The 22,261-nt window shown below is 54.3% G+C and overlaps 1 protein-coding gene across 3 annotated transcripts in view; it reads left to right on the top strand.

The window, feature by feature from the left end:
• The window catches only part of LOC311517876 (phosphofurin acidic cluster sorting protein 2-like), a 112,869-nt gene that overhangs the window by 58,962 nt on the left and 31,646 nt on the right, over nucleotides 1-22,261 (top strand). For all 3 annotated transcript variants that reach the window (XM_084623119.1, XM_084623120.1, XM_084623121.1), the window contains exon 2: nucleotides 13,278-13,365. In XM_084623119.1, the coding sequence (XP_084479245.1) occupies nucleotides 13,278-13,365 (88 nt within the window). The remainder of the gene's footprint in view (nucleotides 1-13,277; nucleotides 13,366-22,261) is intronic.

The raw sequence follows: 22,261 nt of genomic DNA, 5'->3' as shown, positions 1-22,261 counted from the left end.
GGCTTATGTCCTGTCTATTCTCAGACTTGCACATGTTTGTTTAAACTGGTTCAGCCACACTGGGACAAACCAGTTTGGACACACTCATTTAAGTTTAAGCATGTCTTATCGTGGTTTTGTTTCTACCTATTCCTAAGGCTGTGTCTACAAACATACAGAAATGGCACCATGTAACTTAAATCAGTTTAAAAACTGCTAGCCTGGTGCAAACCCTTGAGTGCACAGTCTTATATTGCTTTAAACCTGGTGCATATCTGGTTAAACAAAACCAGATGTTGTGTCCACAGATGATGATCCACTGGTTTAGCTAAATCCGTTTAAAATGGCCCCCCTGGTTACACCAGGGCAATAGTGTGTGCAGACCAGGCCTGTTCAGTGAAACTAAACCAAAATAGCAACAATGAGGTTTACGCCTGCTTTAAACTGGAATAAATGTGTCCCTGTGCACTGATTTAACCAAATCTGTTTAAATTGCACCTTCAGTTAAACTGGTACAACACTGCATGTAGACAAGCCCAGGTAATGCTTGTGTCGGGCGTCGTTACTCCTATGCCAGGCTGTGGGGAGGAGCTGCTGCTCTTCATTTCCTCAAGGAGAGGGGGACAAAGATGATAATGTTCAGACTGAAAAGGAAATGAGGACACTGACCCTGAATGGGAAGGTTTGGAATTAACCAGCAAATGCCCGGGGAAGGAGGACTCAGCCCCCTGCCCTGGTGCTGCCCCACGTGCCCGGTAACAGAAAGCTGGTCTCCTAGCAGTGCATTTCCACTGGTTTGCGGGTGTGATGTGGCTTGAAAGCAAGGCTGACTTTGTCATGCTGAACTCCGGCCGGGCTCAAAGTCTTCAGGCCCCTAGTTTCTCTGTAATATGCTTGTTAAGGTGCAGTCAGTCTTTAGAGCCCAGGCACGAAACAGTTGTCAGCAGGACGACGGACTTCGCTTGTTTGTCATGAAGCGTCTATCCTCAGCTTGTCATTGAGGGGCCAAAATGGAGAGTGAGGAGACTGCTGTCTGTGCTTGGGTTAGTTGTGATCCGGGCCATGCCAGATAACATGGCGTCATGTGGGTACCAGTATGGGCTCCAGAAGGCAGCACACTTGGGTGACCTCCTGGGTTTGGGGAATCTTATCAGTTGCCAGTGAAGACGTCCGTCCGGTAGAAGGTGAGACCAAGTCTTAACCGAGATGTCCCATTGCAAGATGACTGGGATCTCTCCGCAGGTTGCCAGGATATTGGTGTCATCACTGTCTAATCTGGAGGCTGGGGCGTGGACCATAATTAACTCGCTGGGTATCCAGAATTTGTGCCTTGCAAAGGATGTCCTAATGCCCTGGGGTAACTGCTGTAAGAGGAAAGCTATCAAAGTTTTGACTATCGTCTGCTTAGTCCTTCTGTTGCTCACAGAACTCCCCAAGGGTCTTGCAAGCTGACGAGGAACCATCCAATGCCTTTTTGAGCATGAACTCTGGTTGCCTCAGAAGAGATTAGTGATTTTGTTGATCATTGATAATAGGCTGTACCGATGCCTCAGAAAGGCCAAGTCAGCTGACTCTGCTCATCAGAACCGGCAGTGAAACGAGCAAGGCTGCACAGGTAGTAATGGTCTGCACGCCTCACCTGGGAGGCTCCCAGGGGGAAACCTGCCCTCTTTCATTCCTGACAAAGCTCTGGCTCTGAAAGTCCAGCTGCTCCCTTGAGACAGCTGCCTCCCCTCTGTGTGGCAGCCAGAGCTGCTTCTGCTCTGTTCTCAGACCTTGATGAAATGAACCTTTCTTGACAGGCATGGCTGCTTTGCTGAAGAGTTGTACGCTAAATAGTGCAGTACACCTCCGTGTGCTGCTTGCAGCCCAGAGCTTACTCGTAGCCCCTCGTGCATGCTTCTTGCTGTCGCTGCTTCTGCTCCGATTGTATGAATTTTGTGGCACCGTCCTTTCCTCGAAGACTCTGCCAGCTCAGGAAGTGTGGGTAGCTTAGAAACCTGTTCTCTGGTTGTATGAGTCTGGAATCTCAAACGGTGCAAGCTGGGTATTCCTGCCAGAAAGGGGCATTGCTGGGGCTGCTGGGATGGAGAGAGCAGTGCATACTGGAGCTCATCTACAGGGGGGCTCACCTCCATGTTAAAGATGAGAGTACATTGCAGCACTTGGTGGGCTGCGCTTCAGCCACCAGGGTCTGAAGTTGACACTCGTGTATAAGGACAGTAACGTGGCGGAGTTCCCAGCGTCCTCCTCCTGGCCACGTTTCAGGATCTTCATTCCATCCTTCTCGTCTTTGATCTCTTCATGGGTTTGACACTGTTGGTCACGTTGCCCTGCTTGACATCTTGATCTTCCTTGGCTTTTGACTTTCTCCTCCTGGTTCTTCAGCTCTTCTTTTTCTCTTGCACTTTCTAGGGGCTGGCACGTGGCTTTTATCCCCTCCTCTTTTTCCCTTGCATCTGTTCCACCAGGTGATCTCATCTTCTTACACAGCTGCATTTCCCAGCTTTACACCGCTACCTCTCCGCACCTGACTGCTTTCCCTCTGTGCAGTCCCGCTCCGTTTCAGGCTGTGTCTGAGTTAAGCTAGTGCAAACCCCTGTGTGGGCACACTTCAATCTGTTCACAACTGGCTTATATGGAGTTAGCTTAGTGAGGTAACGGATAACAGGTGGGCAAGGCAGCATGTAATGATCGCTGCTCCTGACTGCTAACAATTGCACATATCTTATTCTTTTTGTTATCCAGTCTCTGGCCAGTTTGTCTCGTTTGCCTGTAATGTCTTCTCCTTTACACTGTAAGATATTTGGGGCAGCTCTTATAGCATAGACACCACTACTCCAATATAAATGTTAAATGATAATACTGAAAGGTAGCAAACTTAAAACTGGTGAAAATATTTGTATACCATGCTTAACTAGCCTGTGGAACCCATTGTCACAAGGTATGCGTGAGACCAGGAGCTGTACACACAAATATTAAGAGACTGTCCCTGCCTGTAGAGCTTATCGCATACCTGTTTTTCCACAATAGCCGAATGTCATAGAAATGTCGGGCTGGACGGGACCTTGAGAGGTCGTCGAGTCCAGCCCCCTGCTCCGAGGCAGGACCAAGTAAACTTAGACCATCCCTAGACCTAGACCATTCTTAAAACCCTCCACAACCTCCCTTGGCATCCTATTGCAGAGCTTAAACCACCCTGAGACGTAGAAAGTTTTTCCTAATACCTCACCTAAATCTGCCTTGGTGCAGATCAAGCCCATTTCCTCTTGTCCTTCCTTCAGTGCTCGTGGAGGACGATTTATCCCTGTCCTCTCTGTGACTGCTCTTGACGCATGTGAAGACTGTTCTCAGGTCCCCCCTCCACCTTCTTTTCTCAAGACTCAGCACACCCAGGTCTGTAACCTTTCCTCCTAGCTCAGGTGTTCTGAACCTTTGATCATTTTGTTGCTCTCCTCTGGCCTCTCCCCAGTCATGCGCCGTAAAATGTGCTACAGCCGCTCCAAACGTGGGGAACAAAGACGCCAGAGTAGGCAGCTAGGCCAAGGTGGCTGAGGTGTCTTTTGTGACAGGCTGAAGGCCCTAACACACTGTGTCTGCACCGCTATGGGACTCCTGCACATGCTGGCCTGACTTGTTACTTTAGCAGGAAAACTCCCATTGATTTCAGGGCGAGAGGATCAGGCGAGTAGCAGAAGCCACTGGAAGCAACAGAAAAGCACGTTTCTGGCCTACGGGAGAATATGCTAATATGTTGTGGCTTAAGGCATTTGCTGACCGTGTCACAGAGCTGTATGGGGCAGGCCCAGGGCAGCGAATGCAGAGTCAGAGCCTTTCTGGAGAGATCATGTGGTGGTTTGCTCTAAGCATAACAGCCTGGTAAGGATTTCTGATGATCAGATCAGCTCAATCCCCAAAGAGTGCCTGACCCTCCGGAGAGCTGCTCTGGGACGGCGGTTAGCTGTAGCCAGGTTGCCAGGCTGCCCAGTTGTGGACACAGCACTGTGCTACTTTAGGAAGAGACCAGAAAAGTGACCGAAAGGGATGCCGTCTTTACTGCATCTCAGTGACCTCAGATCAGGTTGGCTGAGTTCGCACATAAAAGGATATATTTTTTTCTAATTGCCAGCCCTGCTGACCTCCCCAGAACCTGACTCCGGCTGAGTTCTTTCCTTCCCTTGTATCTCCCCCAGTAATAACCATCTTGCTGCTCTGCTTTGGCCTTCAGTTATGCCACTGACTTCAGTGGGAGTTTTGCCCGAGTGAGCACTGAGCAAAAGTCGAGCACTGACGTCTGGATCCGGCCCCAGGGAGCAGAGCTCTGCAGGGAGAGGGGCCTGTTCTTACAGAGTTCGTTTAGACCCAGAAACGAAGCTGTGGGAGAGCTGTTGTACGTCTGTGAATGGGGATGGAATTGGGACAGCTTGTGGCTGTGCCGGTCTGGGGTCTGAGCCCCCAGCAGTTGGAGATGAGTGGGTGGGCTGGCTCTTCTCGAGGAATGACTAGGCTCAGGAAAGAAGTGTGAGCAGCGCAGAGGAAAACTCAATGTGTGCAAAGCTATTTCCCCTGCTGAGCAATGGGACCTCCCTTTACCCTGGTAATCCTAGGTCCGATTCCGGCTCTGGTAGGCTGTCCTTCCTCTTGAGCAGAGCTTTCTCGGAGGGTTGTTAGCGCAGAGCAGCATCAGTGCTTGGCAAGCCCTGCCAGCACTAAGAGACGTTAAAATGGGCCATTTCCCTCAGCCGAAGAGCCGGCCTGCCAGCGGAAATGTTTGCTAAGGCCTGGGTGAGAAAGCGGCGCGTTTTGTGGGTGACCTGTAAGTGTTACTTGGAGAGCGAGCCCCTGTGTGGATCAGAGCTGGTAGCACAGGGCAGTGGCTGCCCCATCTGGATCAGGAGAGACTGTCAAGTTTGGTCTGCAGCCTGCACCCTGAAGTTGGGGGCTGCCGCAAGGCTTCTAGCTGGAAAGGGCGGTCGGTTCACTTCCTAGACTCCACACGCTGCTTAGCGAAATGCCAGGGCAATCCTACAGAAATCTGCAAAGTGAACGGCCGGACCTTTCACAACCTGGATGCTGCAGATACCTGCAGATGCTGGTGCTTGCAGACACCTGCTTTGGGACAGGGCTAGTTCAGGAGTGGCTGGAAGGGGGACAGTCATCGCATGGGCTTTTGATGGGTCTCCATTCTGCCTTCTGTTGCTCAGAGGAGGCAGCAGCTGGCATTCTTTTGAGAAGTAATTTGAGTGCACAGATCAGGACAGGCGTTTGCTCATCTGATCAGCTGTATAGAACCCAGAGGGGATGGCTCAGTCTTCAAAGAATTAGATGTGAACTCTAGGCTCAGATCCTGGCAGGATTTGATTTTAGCCCATTATCTTTGCATGAGTCATATGCAGCTGAGTTAGGCTAAGAATGCTGATGTTAGAGCCCGGGGAACTTTTTGTAATTTGGGGTATGTCCTTGGGCAAAACGCGCCCTCCCAAATCTGGGCACTGCACCCCCAGTCCTACCACAGGCTTGAGCTATTCCTGTCGTGTCCTTTGGAGGTGGGGGGAGCAGCGCCGCACAGACCAGGGTGCTCCGTTGCTTTATGTAACGGCATGGCAATTTTCAGCATTGTTCTCTAGCTCATTCATTATGCACCCTGATGTACTCCCTCCTCCCCTGCTGTGACCATTGCTGCGCATGTCAGAGAGGTTTTCGCTCAGCTCTTTGCGCTGATGCTCAGAGCTTTTCCCGGAATGGCTCCAGTTCATTTAGAGCCCAGGAATGTGCATAAGCAGTTCAGATTTTCCTTCCTAGGTGCACTACCCTTTGTTTTCATGGGTGACTTGCCTCTGCTCTTTGCCTAGCCTGTAGGTCCTCTCCAGGGAGGGCAAAGCTTCCTGAGGAGCAGTAATTGCTTCCTGGGGGAGACACCTGCCTTCTGACTCGTGAACCTTTTGCTAATACTCCCTGAGTGCAGCATCACTGCTGTGGCTTGTGCCTTTTCTTATGCCATCCACTACGCTTAGGCCTCATTTAGGCTGGCAGAAATGGTGACGTTTTAAAACGTGTTCTCTAACTGACATAGCGGGGTGCAAGCCAGAGCAGGGAGGGGCTATGTCACCCACCTGCCCTGCTACCTGGACTGCTGCCAGTCACACCCTGGGTGTCTGTGTTCAGCCACAGCCTGCTCCAGCAGCTCTGACCCCAGCAGCCTGTCAGCAAACACGAGCCGCACTCTGGCTCCTGCCAGGCTTGGTTACTGCTCCCAGGGTGACCCCAGCACATGCCCAGTCCTGGATTCCCCCCCAAAACGTTTGTTATGCGTGTCCAGCCCTCTCCTGGGCAGCCCAGATTTGTTAGGTGTGTTGCCCCTCTCACGGGATCGGGACACAGCAGTCTGCCTCAGCTTGAGTTACCCACCCAGTTCACAACGCTGGGTTAGTTCTAATTAAAGAATAAAACGAGTGTATTTAATTGCAAGGAGAGAGCTGTTCAGGGTACAAGTAAAGAGGCACGAAAGTCAGAAATGGTTCCAAGAGAAATAAAGATAAATCGCTTCCCAAGCTGGGCTTGGCTCACGGTGAAGTCCATGAGCACATGTCCAGTAACGCTGCTGACCAAACTCTCCGGCCAGGATCTGCTCCCAAAGCCCAATAAGCATTTCTTTCCTGGTCTTAGGTGAACAGGAGAGAGATGGGCGGGGAGAGAGAACCGGGGGGTTGCCCCTCACTTTTATAGTTCAGTCCTCTTTTGAAATGCATTGTCCTGAGGGTGACCCCTAGGTAAAGGTCTTTCCTATGAGACAAGAAGACAAGGAGTCGGAGGTGTGGGGAGAGGTTCCATGCTGTTGTTTGCTGAGATCAGATCTGTTTGTTCCTGCCCCATCCTTGCCAAAGAATGGCCACTTGGTAGTCGATGGCCCATCAGCTTTGATGGCACCTGCCCGGCTGGGGTGACAACTTGTCCTTTGTCTTTGAGTAGCAGGTTTACCCCCCCAGACTTGCCTGGCAAACGCCCTTCAGTCATGAGTTCGGCTTCTGCTCAGAGCGTTACATAGAATGCTGCTCCAGCCCTGTCCCTGAGATGTCGTTAGCTGTCAGATGACACCTCCCCAGGTGTATCTGTACACAGATTATTGCCATGGTGTGCAGGGTGTGACGGCGGGGGGGGGGTGTTCCGTCACACTAACACAATCTAACTAGCACGGTTTAAAACTCTACTTCAGCCAGGCAAGTTGTATTTTAACACACATTGGCTACAGCCCAGCTGGCTGACACACGTCCAATACCCTGTCTGCATGCAGGTTTTAAAACGTGTGATAGTGTGTTTGCTAACAGGTTAAAAGTTCCCCTTTCGCCTTGTCTAGCTGAGCCCAGAGTCACTTCCTTGCTCCGGGGTGGAATTCCCCTGTGGGCTCTCAGGGCTGGCATGAGGCAGGGGGCGGATTTAGAAGACAGCGATGCTGCCCAGGCTTTGTTCTGGCCCTCGCCTAGGGCTGAACGTCATCTCCCCTGCTCTTGGCAGTTCACACCCCTGCAGTGGCCTTAGCCCCCTGCGCCAGGAGCTTTTCTTGCTGTGTCGATTGTTCGGCCCTGACTCCACCCACTAATGGCCGGGGGGGCCTGGCTCCGGGTCTTCTCTTTGCATTTCCTCGCCAGGTTCTGCAGGGCAGATGGCTGCTCGCCCTAGAGCCGGCTGTCTGGCGCTGTGGGAGAAGGGGGATGTATTCAGCATGCAGCCTAGACTCCCTTTCCATGCCTGGGTTACTCCAGGTCAGCATGAGAGCACGTCTCTGCTGCTGCTCGCTCTTCCGCTTCAGCCCTGGGTTGGCCCTGCTGGGAGATGCTCAGAAGGAGCTGGAAAGCCCCAGACAGGCAGGCAGAGGTTGTCTGAATACAAACTCAGCCGTGGAGAGCTAGCCGGGAAAGGCGGAAAGGGGCTGCCACAGCGGGGACCTAAGAGCCCTGTGGGCTCAGCCTCTTCCTGCCTCTCTCAAGCTCGTTTTAGGGGAGCCTGGTTCTTCCCAGCAGGGATCCTTCAAGCTGCCCCGGGGGAAGTGGCAGAGGTGTGTATTTCAGGGGCTCTGAGCCCCTCTCCCCCGGACAGTCGGGGGCAGCAGCAATGCCTCTGTGTGGTTCTCTTCCAAGCCCCTGCCCTGGATTTAATGGGGCCGGCCCCACCCCCTCTGCTCTGTTTCCTTCCCTGTGTACCACAGCCAGAGCCCACTTCCCTGTCTCCGGCAATGCAGCCCTCGTCCCCAAGGGTGTCTGGCTGGCGACAGCTGCTGTCTCTAATCACAGGACTCCCATGGGCACCGCAAGGAGGCAGCTGCCAGCCGGCGCAGGGACTGGGACAGCGAACGCTAGCTCTGCTTGCTCAGACTGGAGCCACAGGAGCCCAACCGCAGCCGCTCGGGCTACTCTCCCTGGGTGGCCCCTTCCAGGGGCGCTGTGTGCCGGGGGGCTTAGGTGCACTGCTCCCCTCTCCTCAGCCTCCTGGTGCTGCAGCGAAGCTCTGAGTGCCCAGGGGTTGGCAGGGGCAGGGCTGGTGCTGCTGTAAAGCTGTTTGGTGCTGGGGAGTGCCAGGGCTCTGGCAGCTGCCTGGCCCCTCGCTGACCTCCGCTTGCAGAGGAATTCATTTGGGGTGTCCCTCCCCCTGGCCTTCTCCCTGTTGTGCATCACCCTGCTGCTGGCCCGCTCTCTGGCTCTGCCTTCCTGACAGCAGGGCACTGCCCTTTCAGAGGGCAGCCCAGGTCCCTTCTTAGCCATGCGTCCCCCCCAAGCTGGAGTCTCTCCTGGACATGTGGGTGTTCTGGAGTCCCAGGCCAGGAGGGCCCATGGGGATCACCTACTTTGACCCCCTAAAGACACAGGCCAGAGACCTGCCCCCCAATCACTCCTGGAGCGGAGTTTTTAGAAAAAGAGCCAGTCTGGACTGAGAAATGGCCGGGGCTGGAGAATCCACCAGGGCCCTGGGTAAATTGTCCCAGTGGTTTATCAGCTGCCAGCCTGACCTGATGGCAGACTATCCCCCAGAGCACCTGGAGGTGAGTGTCCCACAAGAAGTGTGTGGGGGTAGTGGCTTGCCTGGAATGAATGTGTGCCGATGGGCTGGTGTTTTCCCCTTTCTCTCCAGGGGCACGGGGGGAGGAGGGGCTGAGCTTCTTTTCCTCTGCAGAGCTCGAGCCATGGGTTTCCCTTGCACTCTGACTCTGGCCACAGCCAGGGCTTTTCCAGCCAGCCGGGACCCATTGAAAGGCCTCTCAAGCCTTGTAGAAATCAGACAGAAGGCTCCCATCACTGGTGAGCAATTAAAATCACTCTCTGAGCTGGGACTCCTGCCTTAGGGGTGCAGCAGTTGCCAGACTGGATCAGAGCAGCGGTCTGTCTAGACCTGTCCCTGTTTCTGACCCTGGCCAGTAGCCCCAGCTGTGCCTGCTGCAGAGAAAGGTGTAAGAAACCCTCTAGTGGACGATTGACTTGCCTGCCTGTAAGGCTCCGTCAGGTTCAGGGCTGGCTTCTGCCCAGCTGCAGGAGGATTTACGCGACTTCCAAATGCTTTGCCTCCTCGCAGATGTAGGCAGGGCGTTCTCCTTCGGCAGAGCAGGGGCCAGCCGTTTCTGGATCCTACTCCACCTTTGTCCTCGCTGATAGCTCAAGTTGCTCGGCTGCGGGGTGCTGGGCTCTCTCATTTAGGTCAGTCCGGGAGAGACCAGCTTCAGAGCTGGATCCTGGCTAGAGAACTAGTGCGTGAAAAGTACTAGCAGGAGCAGAGGAAGCAGGAAAGAGGCAGGAGTTAGAGAAGAACTGCTGTTTATAATCTGTCGAGCAAGAATAGAGGTTTGCAACACTGGTGAATAACAGTTGCCTTGTGCAAAGCGTTAATGCTGAGGGCAAGATGTGCAAAGGACCTCCCCAGCAGGCATGCGTCCTGTCCCAGGACAATGAATGTGATACCAAAACTCGGTGAACCTGGCAATCACTGCCTGGGAAGTCCAACTTAAATCTCTGGTAAAATAAAGCCATAACTATGAAGAGGGACAAGTTGCTAACCCCCCGGTGATATGTCCCTTGCGCACTGAGCAGCCTTGGGGTTTGCAGAGAAAATCACACGAGTCAGACTGGAGTCCCTAGAATACAACACGCTACAGTCCCACTGCCAGGGCTGTGCACTAATATCCCCACCCACAATACAACCAACCTTCTTCTGCACCCAGGCATGAACCCAGACCCTGAAAACAGAGCATCCTGCCTTCCGGAGAGACAGCGCAGCAGGGGGAGAGTCCACAGGCAGAAGCTTCGCAGAGCGAATGAGCACAAACTGGAAATAGAATGGGGGGAGAAGGGAGGTCAGGCCTCTAATCAAGATGAAAAAGTTGAAAGGGAAATGGAGAGAGGTTTTCTACAGCACTCTCCAAAATCCCACGGGGTAGGGAAGAAAGAAGCTTCTGTAGCTGCGAGATTTCCTAGCCAGGAGCGCTCAGATGTCTGTGCTTCGTAGATTTAATTGTAAAGCCAGAAGGGACCATTAGATCATCTAGCCTGACCTTGTGTATAACACAGGCCTGTGAATGTCGCCCACTTACTCCTTTATTGGCTAAAACATCTCCCAGAAAGGCTCCAGTCTGGCTCTGAAGATCCCCAGAGATGGAGAATCCACCAGTGCCCTTGGGAGTTTGTTCTGGGGGTTGGTTACTATTAAACATCTGGGCCTTATTTCTAATTGGAGTTTGTCTGGCTTCAGCTTCCAGTCACTGATTCTTGTTCTGCCTGTCGTGGATAGACTAAAAGAGCCCTTTAACACCTGGCATATTCTCCTTCACTGTAATCAAGTCTCCTCTTAATCCTTTTAATAAACCAAACTGTGCTCTTTCCTTCTCTCACAAGAAGGTATTTTCTCCAGCCCTTGAACTATTCTTGTAGTGCTTTCTGGCACCCTCTCCAATTTTTCTACATAAAATACATGGACCCCAAAACTGGACACGGTATTTCTGTATCAGCCTCCCTGGTGCTGCATACAGAGGTAAAAATCACCTCTGTATTCCGACTCACTCCTCCCCTGTTCATACATCCCAGGATCGCGTTAGCCCTTTTTGCCACAGAATCGCACAGGGAGCTCACGTTGAGTTGCTTGTCCACAAAGAGAGCCCAGCTCCTTTTCAGAGTCACTGCATACCAGGGGCCAGTCCCCTGTGTTGCAGGGCTGGCCTGCATTCCTTGTTTCCAGATATGTAACTTTGCATTTGACTGTATTAAATCAAATTTTGTTTGAATGGGCCCAGCTTACCAAGTGATCCAGATCACTCTGTATGACTGAGCCTTGTTCTCGTCCATTTTCACCACTCTGCCAATGTGTCATCTGCAAATTTCATCAGCAGCGATTTTTATATTGGCTTCCAGATTATTGATAAAAATATTGGGGAGTACCAGGTCTCATGCTGATCCCTGCAAAACCCACCAGGAACCAGTCTCATGTAAGGATTCCCCATTTATAACTGCTTTGGGGATCGGCCGCTTCTTAAGCCATTTAACAGGGCTTCACTGCTATTGTAGAATGCTAGTACTTTTGGTGGAGTGTTGGATGGTGCTAAGTCAAAGGTCTTACCAAAGTCTCAGGATATTACATATGTGCAACTGCCCTGTCATCGCGTCAAAGAATGAAATGAGGGTTGTTTGCTGATAACTATTTTCCATAAAACTGTGTTGACTGGCATTAATTATTGTCTGAATCCTAGATTAGCTTTAACATTATTTTGCTCAGCGTTGGTGGCAGGCTCACTGACCTCTAGCTACCTGGGTCAGCCTGCTGAGGAAGCCCATGAAGTACATGCCCAGGACAGTGGGTCTGTCACTAAAATGTAAAGCACACAGAGCGTACAGATCTGGGAGAAAGGCAAGAGATGCAGAAAGAACCTCCCAGTATTTATAGCCTGCGCCACCTTCTCTGAAATGGCCAGGGTTCAAAAATGAACTAGATAAGTTTATGGAGGGTAGGTCCATCAATGGCTATTAGCCAGGATGGGTAGGGAGGGTGTCCCTAGCCTCTGTTTGCCAGACACTGGGAATGAGCGACAGGATGGATCACTTGGTGATTCCCTGTTCTGTTCATTCGCTCTGGGGCACCTGGCATTGGCCACAGGGACAGGGATCTCCTAGCAATGAGGGATTTCAGCTCCCTGTTGGTGCTTTAGGGCAGAGCCCCCCACATCCTCCGGGGGTGACAAGTTTATCTCCTTCTGGCCCTATTGAATGCTCTGGTATCTGAGCACAGGACAGACCAGCAGGGCTGAGTTCGCAATGCTCTTGAGCAGTGCAAGGCTGGAAAGCCTGTTCTGCGAGCTCCAGCCCTTCCAGTTGTGGGACCCTGGCTTAGCTGTGTCAAGGGCACTTAGACCTGCCCTGCAGCACCCCCAGCTCTTCATGCGCCCTCTGTTCCAGCCTGTAGCCACTCCTCGGTTCCCTGCCTGGCTCCCCTCTGCTCTGTCTGGCAGATTAGGAAGGGTGCTTTCTGCCAGTGCTGGGAGACCAATTCCACCCAGCCCTGCCGGCCTCTGCTCCACATCGCGTGGCCGGGCCAGCCGAGCGCAGGTGATGGGTGGTTGTTTGCACATCGCTGTGTTTGCAGGCATTTGACTAAGCCGTTGAGTGGCTCAGACGACTCCTCTCCTTGGCGGAGCCTGTGGGTTGGTTCAGGGGCTGGGCCTGTGGGAATAGGCAGTGCCACTTTCTGCCCAGCCTCCTCCCTCCCCCGGCAGGCACACAGCGCACCGGGATGGAGGGTGGGCTCAGGGCAGCCTGCTCTGGCCCAGGGGGTGTTGGGCTGCGATTCCCATGTTTCTGGCTCAGCCAGGCTGGGGAGTATGAAGCTGCCACAGGGAGCGAGCAGAGGCGTAATGTCTGAATGGGAATATTTGTCTTGTTAAGTCCCAGATCAGAGTGGATCTAAGTGCTTTAGTTTATAAATAAACAGCCCTGGTGGCCAAGGTAGCTTTACTGAGGCCTGGCAGCAGCCCTGCTTGGGAAGGATCTGTCCACCACACGGCCTGCGACTTCCTGTTGCACCGTAATCCCTTAATCCTACTTTAGCTCTGTTAATGTTCCTCCTTCCCTTTCTGCTCTGATCCGCTTTCTCGGAGGCGGGGGGTCGGAGGGGGGTGAATCCTGCTGCTCCTCAGCTGAGCGTGTGCCTGTGGTGGGGAGAGGCGGCCGCGGCTCGGCCCCATCCCAGCTACCGTCCAGAGGCCTCGGACCATGCGGCAGGGCCCCGGGGATGGTGGTGCCTGAGTGTGTCCCATTCTCTCTCTCTTACAGACTCTGCAGCCTGCGCCTGAAGAAGCTCACCGTGCTGAGGGAGCTGGACAAGGAGCTGAGCTCGGTGCTCATCGCTGTGAAGATTCAGGTGAGCTGCTGCCCCAGTGCAGCGCTGAGGGGTGGGCAGGCTAGTGCTGAGGGCATTTTCTGCCCCTGTTCCTCTCTCTGTCGAGGCCCCGGGACCGGGGTGAGCTCTGGCGCCAGCGGGACCAGCTCTCGTGGAGATCAGTGGTCGCTGCCCCTGCCCGCTTGCTCTAGTGCTGAATTAGTGGCCAGGCCTGCAGTCCTGTGATGCGGGGCTGGAACCAGTCCTTTCCCCCTCACCCTCTCCCCTTGCCCGAGCATCCGCTCCTGTCCCTTGGAAGGTGGGAAGCAGCACTGTGCGGGCGTTCGTTGGGCTGCTGGAGCCAGTGGCCCCCGGGGAAGGAGGCCCTAAGGGGCTGGGTCTGAGCAGAGGGCCTCTCTTGTCTCCACATGTAGAGAGGGACACCTAGCTGCCAGTGCTCGAGTTCCCCAGGCAGAAACCTCAGACTCCATGTAGATCTTCCCCTGCGTGCTGCAGCCCTGGCTGGTCTCTCCTTCCTGCCGTCTGCCGCACCCTGCACCAGGGATGGATGCAGCATACTGCAGCGCTCTGTTACAGGTCCAGCCAAAACTAGCTAGTGTGGCCCATTGCCTCTCTGTCCCCCGTTGGGCCCTGGAGAGTGATGACATCAGCCTGCCCCCAGCCTGGTCTCTTCCATGAGTATCTGGCTCGGCGCGTCAGTGGGCCCCTCCATCTGGGTGGGATGCCTGTGATGATGCTGACACTTGACCTGGACCCAAGAGGCTCTGCTCCGCAGCTCCCTGGATAGCATCTGGAGGGCAGCAGGGTGGGAAGCACCCTGGCTGCCTGAACACCTAGGCTCTGCCCTGCTTTGGGGGCCTTCCATCTGGGGCTGTCCAACGTGTTATACTGGGCCTCCCGAGCCCTAGAAGCTCCCTCCTTTCCTGCAGCCACGCTATGCCCTGCAAACGGCTCTGCCCAACCAGCAGGGATGTACAGGGAGGGAAGGAGCTGGAGTGCAGGGGATGTTTTAGGGTGGCGGGATGTAATGACTGGTGCCCAAACACCAGGGGAACGCTCCAGTTCTGGGGAGGAGAAAGCTCCCTTGGGTCTCTCGTGGTGATGAGTGGTTAGGGTAACCTGTCACCAGATCAAGAATGGCTGGTAATGACCACCGGAGTCAAGGGTTTGAACCCCAAACACGGTGTGTAGCCCCGTCTTCCAGCAGACACCCCCGGGTCTGCTTCTCTCTTGCACAGCCTGGCACGCTGATAAAGGCTCGCTGAATGCAACTGATGTGGGGCTTAGTCTCATCCGAAGATCACGACTCTGTGCTCAGCTCGCCTGACCATTCTGACTTAGGAACGCCTCACTCCAGCCTGCGTGAGGAGCAGGAAGAGGACAGGGGGAGCAATGCTGTGTGTGAGAGGGAGAGAGACACCAGCCTGGTGGAGGCGATTTTTCTTCCTCCCTACAAGCCCATGCATGTGTGTGATCTCCCATGCCAGCCTCCCCTTTTTGTTGTCCTGGATGATCCTGCTGCCTTCCCCTGTGAGTGGGAGATCCATCCTACCACCTCTTCTTCCTCACAGGGAACAGGGATCTCTTGCCTCTCGCTGTGTCACACGTGCACAGACCCAGGAGGATGTGTCATCCTGCCCCCTTCCCTCTCCCCAGGGTGTGTGGGGGCCCCGTGATCCTGCTGCCATCCCTAGCAGCAGTCTCGGATGGAAGGGGGCTCTTCTGCGCTCTTGTCAGCTGGTGGAAAGCTGTGGCTGCCATGGGAAGCAGGGTGGGGCAGGGAGGCCAGAGAGCTCTCTGTGCTGCAGGCATTAGGGTTTAAAGCTGGATTAGTGGTGGAAGCCTGGCTATTAATGCTGCTCCAGAAGGGAGGGCTGGTTTTGCCTGCCCCACTTGCCCTCCAGGATCCAGACCAGAGCTGTAGGAAGTATGGGGCACAGGGGGGCCAGACAGCCTCTCCAGTCCTGGCCCCTCCAGTCAGTTCTAGCATCCAGGGTTTTATTCCTGGTCTCTGCAAATACTCGCCTTGTGCCGTCTGAGACTCATCTTGGGAGGTATTGGGGGTTGTTAGCGTCGCTATAAATCCCTACCGAGCCTTCCAGGAGCCGTGAGAGTGCTGCCCAGGGGAATAGCAGAGCTGGGCGGGGGGCTGGTGGCCGGGGGGCGCAGCGCTCACAGGGAGAGGAGCTGAGACGGGGCTAGGCTGCTGCACCAGCACTCCGGTGGTGTGACAGGAGACCTGAGAAAGTGGAGCTGCTGGCGGCGCTGGGCTGGGCCAGGGGCTGAGAGGGGAGGGCAAGGCTCGTGAAGGCTGTAATCCCCTGGGTGGCTAACTGCATGTGACCTCTGTAAGGCTCTCCTGCCCTGGTCGTCTTTGTTACTCTAAGTGCCCCATGGGCCATGAGCCCTCCGTGCTCTGCAGGTTCCCTTTCACTGCATTCCCCAGCCCTCGCCCTCACTATGCCAGAGCCGCAGAGCTGAACCGTTACCCACGAGCCGCCCGGCCCAGTGGGACACCGCTCAGTAGGAGCTGTCTGTATTCTCACATGCTGTTACAGTGGGTCCCGAGCACTGCCCGGTGCTCCCCCTGCCCCTCCAGAAATAGAGCCTCGTGCCCAAAATGTAGACGTTGGCAAGCCAGGGACTGATGGCTGGGACCGAGGCTGTCCTCTACAAGCAGCTCTTCTGTGAGGTCCTTGCTGCTTACCGATACTCAGTCTAAAATGGCATTGCCTCTTGCTGGTTTGGTGAAGAAATCTGTCAGCGATCACGTCCAGGAATGTCTGGGCCCTGCCTTCATTAGTAGCACTTGTCCTCCAATCAGCATCTGGGAAATTAAAGTCTCCCATAATCACACAATTCCCAGTAGCATTTATTTCATTAAAATGTTAAAGAGGTCTCTCTCCATATCCCGGTCGGATCCTGGGAAGGGGGGTGTCGCAGACTCCAGCACCGTCCCATTGGAGCCTCTGTTACCTTTCTTCTCCAATGTGATTTTGGCACAAAGAGGTTCTGTTTGCTCCATTCCATCACTTCTAATTTCTTTACAGTCTAGCACGTCATTAATATACAATGCTACTCCACCCCCTTTACCTTTATTTCTGTCCTTCCGGTGCTCCTGTCATGATTATTATTCCACCATGTTTCCATTGCCCCTACAGCATCTGGCTTCGCTTCCTGCACCAGTGGTTTTACTTCCTCCATTTGTTACCCAGGCTCTTTGCATTAGTGGACAGACAGCGGCTTCCGCATCTGGCCACCTTCGTCTCTTCCCTCCCTTGGGCCACCACCCGGGCTGCCTCTGTAACTGTCACGGCCTTCCTGCCTAAGCTCCTGCCAAGGGAGAAGAAGAACGGTACAGCATGCTAAGAGAGGCAACCTTCCTAGGTCAGCTTGGTTTGCGCCAGGGCCCCCTGGAGAGCTTACTGCATGGAGCCAACGATTTTGGGAGGCACCTTAGCCGACTACAAGCCCGTTCAAATCAGCAGGGGATCGCACTGGTGCCAGTGAAGCCATGTGAGAGTTGGAGCGATCAGGTCGGAGAGCTAGCTGCTAACGGCATTGGGCGTTACGAGTGACACTCAGCAATCCTAGAAGGGCAAGTAGCATTAGTGGGTATTAATTGGCCCTGGTAGCTGACTCCAACAGTGCTTTGAAGCTGGGAACAAGGAATGCTGGGCAGCAGATGCAAGATGCCAGTGAAGAGATGCAGGGTCTGCATTCAGATGTGGGCTGGCCAATCACGCCTCAGGCTCTCTAGGATTGAATTTCATCTGGGTTCTGCCACCCCCTGCCTGCGTGGCAGCCAGTTGCAGTCAGTACCCGGCCCTACCCTTGCCCGCTGAGGCAGAAGAACGAAATAAATCTACAGAGCCCAAAACGATACTGCTTCAGGATAGCTCCCAGTGGCCCTGCAAAGCCAAGGTCCCACAATAGAAGCCTGTGACATGCCTGAACAACGACCACAGTCCATGCCACATGCTGCCCTGGACCCATGAGCAATGGGACAGGGGCCCCGGCTGGAAAAGGCTCCAAGACCGAGGGCACTCAGGGCACAGCAGCAATGATGGACAGTGCTCAGGTTCTGGGGGCGCAATAATAAGACCCCTCTTGCAGTGCCGTCGAGAGCAGACACTGCTTCGCGGCTGCAGATGTTCCCCCTCTGAGAGCGCATCACTGCATTCATCAGCTCCTCCCACTGCCTGAGCTCCCAAGTGTAAACCAGCACCCGCGCTGTGTCGGAGAAAGGGCCCATGCAGCCAGAGCTGCCGAGGAATTGCGATCATCCCTGGGTAATCCTGCCAGGAACTGTGGGACCCCCATTGCCACACGTTTCTCTGCCTGACAGGGCCGGTAAACAGGCCGAGATTGTTCTAACCACCAGTCTGAAAGGGGATCCAGGAAAGAAATTTCCATGGCCTTTGTGCTCTCCCACCAGGAGAACACAGAGAAAAATCCATGGGTGACGCCTCCCTAACCCCCCCGGGATGGAGGAAGCTGCGCTGGGTCCAGGGCCAGCCGCTGCCTTGTTTACCACCTGCATCGCTAACATGCTGCTGCCTCCAGCACAAAGTGCCTCCCAGCATTACAGAATTAGCTGGATGCTGGGAAGAGGGGAAACAGCTCATTAGCTGAATTTGCAGATGATACTTAATGAGGCGTTGTCAGGGGAATGAAATGATCGTACAAAGGGAGCTAGCGCGGCAAGAACTCTGGGCAGAGAGCGCTGCCAGAGTCATCCTTAAAAACCTGCCGCTGATCCATCTGGGGGAAGAGCTGCAAACACAGGCCCTCCCTGGGAGGGAGGGGACCGCGCCACCGTCTCTGGGAGTAAGGAGGCGAGGTAACCAGCAAATAATGCTCTCCCTGTTCAACTATATCCAGAGCCTGACCCTCCGATGGCCGGCTTGGTGCCCAAGCCTCTCCCTGCACAGGCGAGCACCGCCCGCGCTCCCAGGCTGACACCATCCTGCTTTGGCATTGCATCCTCACTTATCGGATGCTCAAGACAGGCTGTTGAACCCCTTTTATTTAAATGACCTTACAGGCAAAAGGGCCCGTCCCAGCTGTGGGCTGCAAGTTAACTGGGTCAATTCTAACCTGTCAGGAGTGACCAAAAGCTGATGGATGGTTAGAGCCCTGTGTGATGTGAGCTGGGGGTCTCCTTCCAGGGGTGGCCCTGATCGCCATGGGGCTAGTGTGGACTGCAGAGAGGCTGAGGAGCGACTGGCTCGCTCTGGAGGTGAGTTGAGGTGAGCGGCATCGGTAGGGTACGAGGGGAGGCTGTCCGGCTGCTGTCCATGTTGTATCTGTTCCATGGACAACCAAGGTCTCCTGCGCTGCCTGTCCAGCACCGGAGGTAATGTTTACACGCCCTGGGCAAAGTGCTTTGGATAGCCTCTGGCTAGGTGTTGGCAGGCTCTGGGGAGGCAAGGCTGCTTAGCTGGATGCATCTAACTGTTGTCTTGAAAAGTACAACCTATGCTGCCTCCTTCCCGAGCATCTCCTCCCTCCTGCTGCTTCTATTGTGCCCATTCAGGACCAGTGTTCTCCTGCCCTTTGCCATGCTCTCTGCCTCCCCTCTCACTCCTGCAAGGGGGAGGCATCTCTGGGGAGCTTGGCCTTATCTCCTCCGTTTTTCGTCTGTTGCTGCTTACTATTTCCTCTCTGTCTGGCTGCCAGCATTGCTGGTTTCTGTACGGGCCTCTCCAATCCCTCTGTCCCTTCTGGGTCCATCTGGTCCAATGTCCCCCATCCCAGAAGCCCTAGAAACCAGAACCTCTGCTGCTGCTTGGCGAAGGAGGATTGTGCAGTGGCTAGAGCAGAGCTCTGGGGAGTCGGCTGTTCTTGGGCAAGGCACTTCGGGTATTGGCTCTGTGCTGTCAAGTCAAGCCAGTGCTGCTGGCCTATCTCACTGGATCTCTGGGAAGCACTTTCAGAGCCTCAGCTGCAAGGATGCAGTCGTCATCTTCTCTTGATTCCCCTCTCTTGTGCTGGACCCTGGCCCTGGGGTCTCTCCTAGTTCAGGTATGTTCTGTTCGCCTCTGTGCGGAGGAGCTGCCTGGAGGCCCTCCATGAAAGGGAATGAGGAATAGGCTGATCAGTGACACGTTTACAGCCTCCAAGGGTGATCTGCAAAGGGAAATGTTGGGCTTATGCTTTTCTGCTACTTTGACCAAGCCAGGGGGCTGGAAAGGAGGTTGGGGGTTGAAAGGTTTTTCTGTCGGTGCATGGGCAACGCCAACCCTGTGTGGCCTGGAAAACCAGGACCGCTGCAGGGGCCCAGAAAGCCGGACGGGGGTTGGAGTCACTGCCTTGGCACCCGTTCACCCTGTGACTAAACACCTGGGAGAAGGGAGAGTGCAGACACCTTTCCATGTACAGATGAGAGCTGACGGGGCCTGGCCCAGAGCTGGCCTGAATGGGGGCCTTCAGCAGCACCTGGGGGCCGCTCTACATTCAGACTTTCACTGCAGTAACAAAGCGTGTGACTGAACCCCCCCGAATGATGGGGTGCAGGTCTGCACACAGACCCGTACTTGGGGGGAAAGCAGCCAGCGCCCGTTCGGACAGATGTGCGGCACCGGACAGCTGTGCGGCTCTGCGCACTAGGTCCTGGGGCTGCAGACGTTCCCACAGTGCCACCCAGAGGCCAAGCAGAGGCACAGCCAGTGAGCACTGTGGTGAGTAGGTGCCCCAGAGAGTACCACCCAAGGGAGCCAGAGCAACCGTACCCTGCAGTCCTCTGGTTGGCCCAGTGCCCTGTTTAACTCCAGGGGTTGCCCGGGCAGCCGTACAGGGTTGTGGCCTGCTGCGACTTCAGACTTCGCTTGTCGCCTGATCTCCAGTCTCTGATCCCAAAATGACTCTGACTGGCCTGGCTCGGCCTCTGGCCCCGACCCGGCCTCTGGCCTCTGGCCCCGACCCGGCCTCTGGCCTCTGGCCCCGACCCGGCCTCTGGCCTCTGGCCCCGACCTCCGGTCTCTGGCCTGGTTCTACTTCTGACCTCCGGTCTCTGACCCTGGCCTGACTCTGACCCCAACTCTTGCTTACTAAACCTGGCTCTTGTGATTCCTCCCACTCCTGCTCAGCGACTATAGTCCCTGATGTGCAGATCCTAGCTGAGTTGTGGTGAACACAAGGCCAGACTGTCTACACATTGATCCCTTACACAAACTGATGTTAGCCACATTCATTCCCAAACAAGGCCTTGGCCACTGGAGAAAGTTGCACTGATTTAAACCAGTTTAGCTAAACCAGTGGAAAAGGCTGTGTGGACATTCTTATTTCAGTTTAAACCAAGCTTGGTTTTAGTTCATCTTAAATCGGATCAGGAGTCAGTTTAAACCACTCTAATGCTGGCATGAGAGCAAGCCCCAGTGTGGCCATGAAATAACTGTTACGTTAAACCATTGCCCCACTCTCCTGTAGATAAGGCCTCTGAGTTGCACCCACAGGCTATGTCTGTGACGAGCTAGAGTTGTGATTCCCCATCTTGTGTACACAGACTTGCACTAGTGCTCAGTATCCTAGTGCAAGTAGAAATCGCTTTGTCGCCGTAGTAGCACAGGGAGCAGCATGAGCACGCATGCACCGGGTGTGTTCTCCGCACGGCTGAGCCATGCCTCCACGGCTGCTGGACTTCTATTTCTACTCGCACGAGCTCGGCCAGGGCTGGGGAATCGCAGTGTGGATGTAGCCATGGAATGGCACCGAAGTCACTAAAGGTGCGAGGTGAAGCCCGTTGAGTTATTGCAGTTCCAGTTTCTGTGTAGACAGGGCCCCCGCTAAGCCAGGACAAGTCTGTGTGCAGACTACGCAGGGCTGCACCTCAGCCTGCAGGACACACGGTTTTCACGTGGGCCGGGGTGTGATATAATTCAAGCAGTACAGCCCCCTAGGGCAGCTGTAGTGGTGTAAAGGTGCGTACAACAATGTGGCCCATCCCCTTCCCTATGGGAAGAGCGGTGGCACCTTTATGCTGGTAGAACTGCATCCACACTCCTTCTGCCTGCGTTTCTATACCCACCAATAAAGCTGTGAGTGGGCAAAGACTGTGTGGAGATTCCAGAGGCAGCATCTCCTACGCCTTGCTGCTGCACTAAGGAACAAGCTGCCCGGGTTTAACTGAAATTGGTTGGAAAGTGGACTTAGTTGAAGTGGTGCAAGCCCCCATGTAGACACGCCGATTTCAGTTTGAGTGGCTTACTTTGGGTTAGTTTAAACTGTAGTTGGTAAGGAATCAATGTATGCTAAGTGGTTACTGGAGTTAGAACCTCCGTGCTGGGCTCTGTCAGAACAGCCCTGTAGTTAAACCAGGGCAAGTTTGTGCGCAGACCAGGCCCTAGTTACTGTGGGCCTGATCCTGAGCCCACTGAAGTTAGTGGGAGCTTTTCCATTGACTGCAGTGAGCTTTGGCTCAAGGCCCTAATTGGGGAGCACTCGCTACCCAGCAGCTCAGGAACGCGGAGAGATTTCTGCTGCCCTAGCTGGAGCTGGGTGGATGCCACAGGGCTCTTCTGCTGAGCAGGAGGCATGGAACGGGGGCGCTCCTGGGTGTTTGAATGGCACTTCCAGCTCACAATGCAAGCGATTTGCTTTGCAGAAAGGTTCTTTGATACACTCCGTGGATTAATATGATTTAAAAACGAATTAAAAGGTTATTACCAGCAAAGGGGATAAGCGTTTGGACAGGCGTGTATTAGAGCTGCTAATGCCAAGTGTGGAGTCCCTTCCGCTGCACTGATCCACTTGCTTTCACAGCAGAATGAAGCAGGGTGCAGTTAATCTTGCTGGTTGGGGAATTTTTATGAGAAGGGGATCTGTGTAGTATTTGATCTGTGGGACCTGACTCTCATTTATTCTGTAAAGTTTAATAGTTTCAGCTGGGTTTTGCGTCTTCTGTCCTCTTTGCGCT

The sequence above is a fragment of the Lepidochelys olivacea genome (assembly GCF_965140295.1).
Source record: "Lepidochelys olivacea isolate rLepOli2 genome assembly, chromosome: 3".
Lineage (NCBI taxonomy): Eukaryota > Metazoa > Chordata > Testudines > Cheloniidae > Lepidochelys > Lepidochelys olivacea.
Note: the sequence above shows the minus strand (reverse complement) of the source record. Positions and strands in the feature narration are given on the sequence as shown.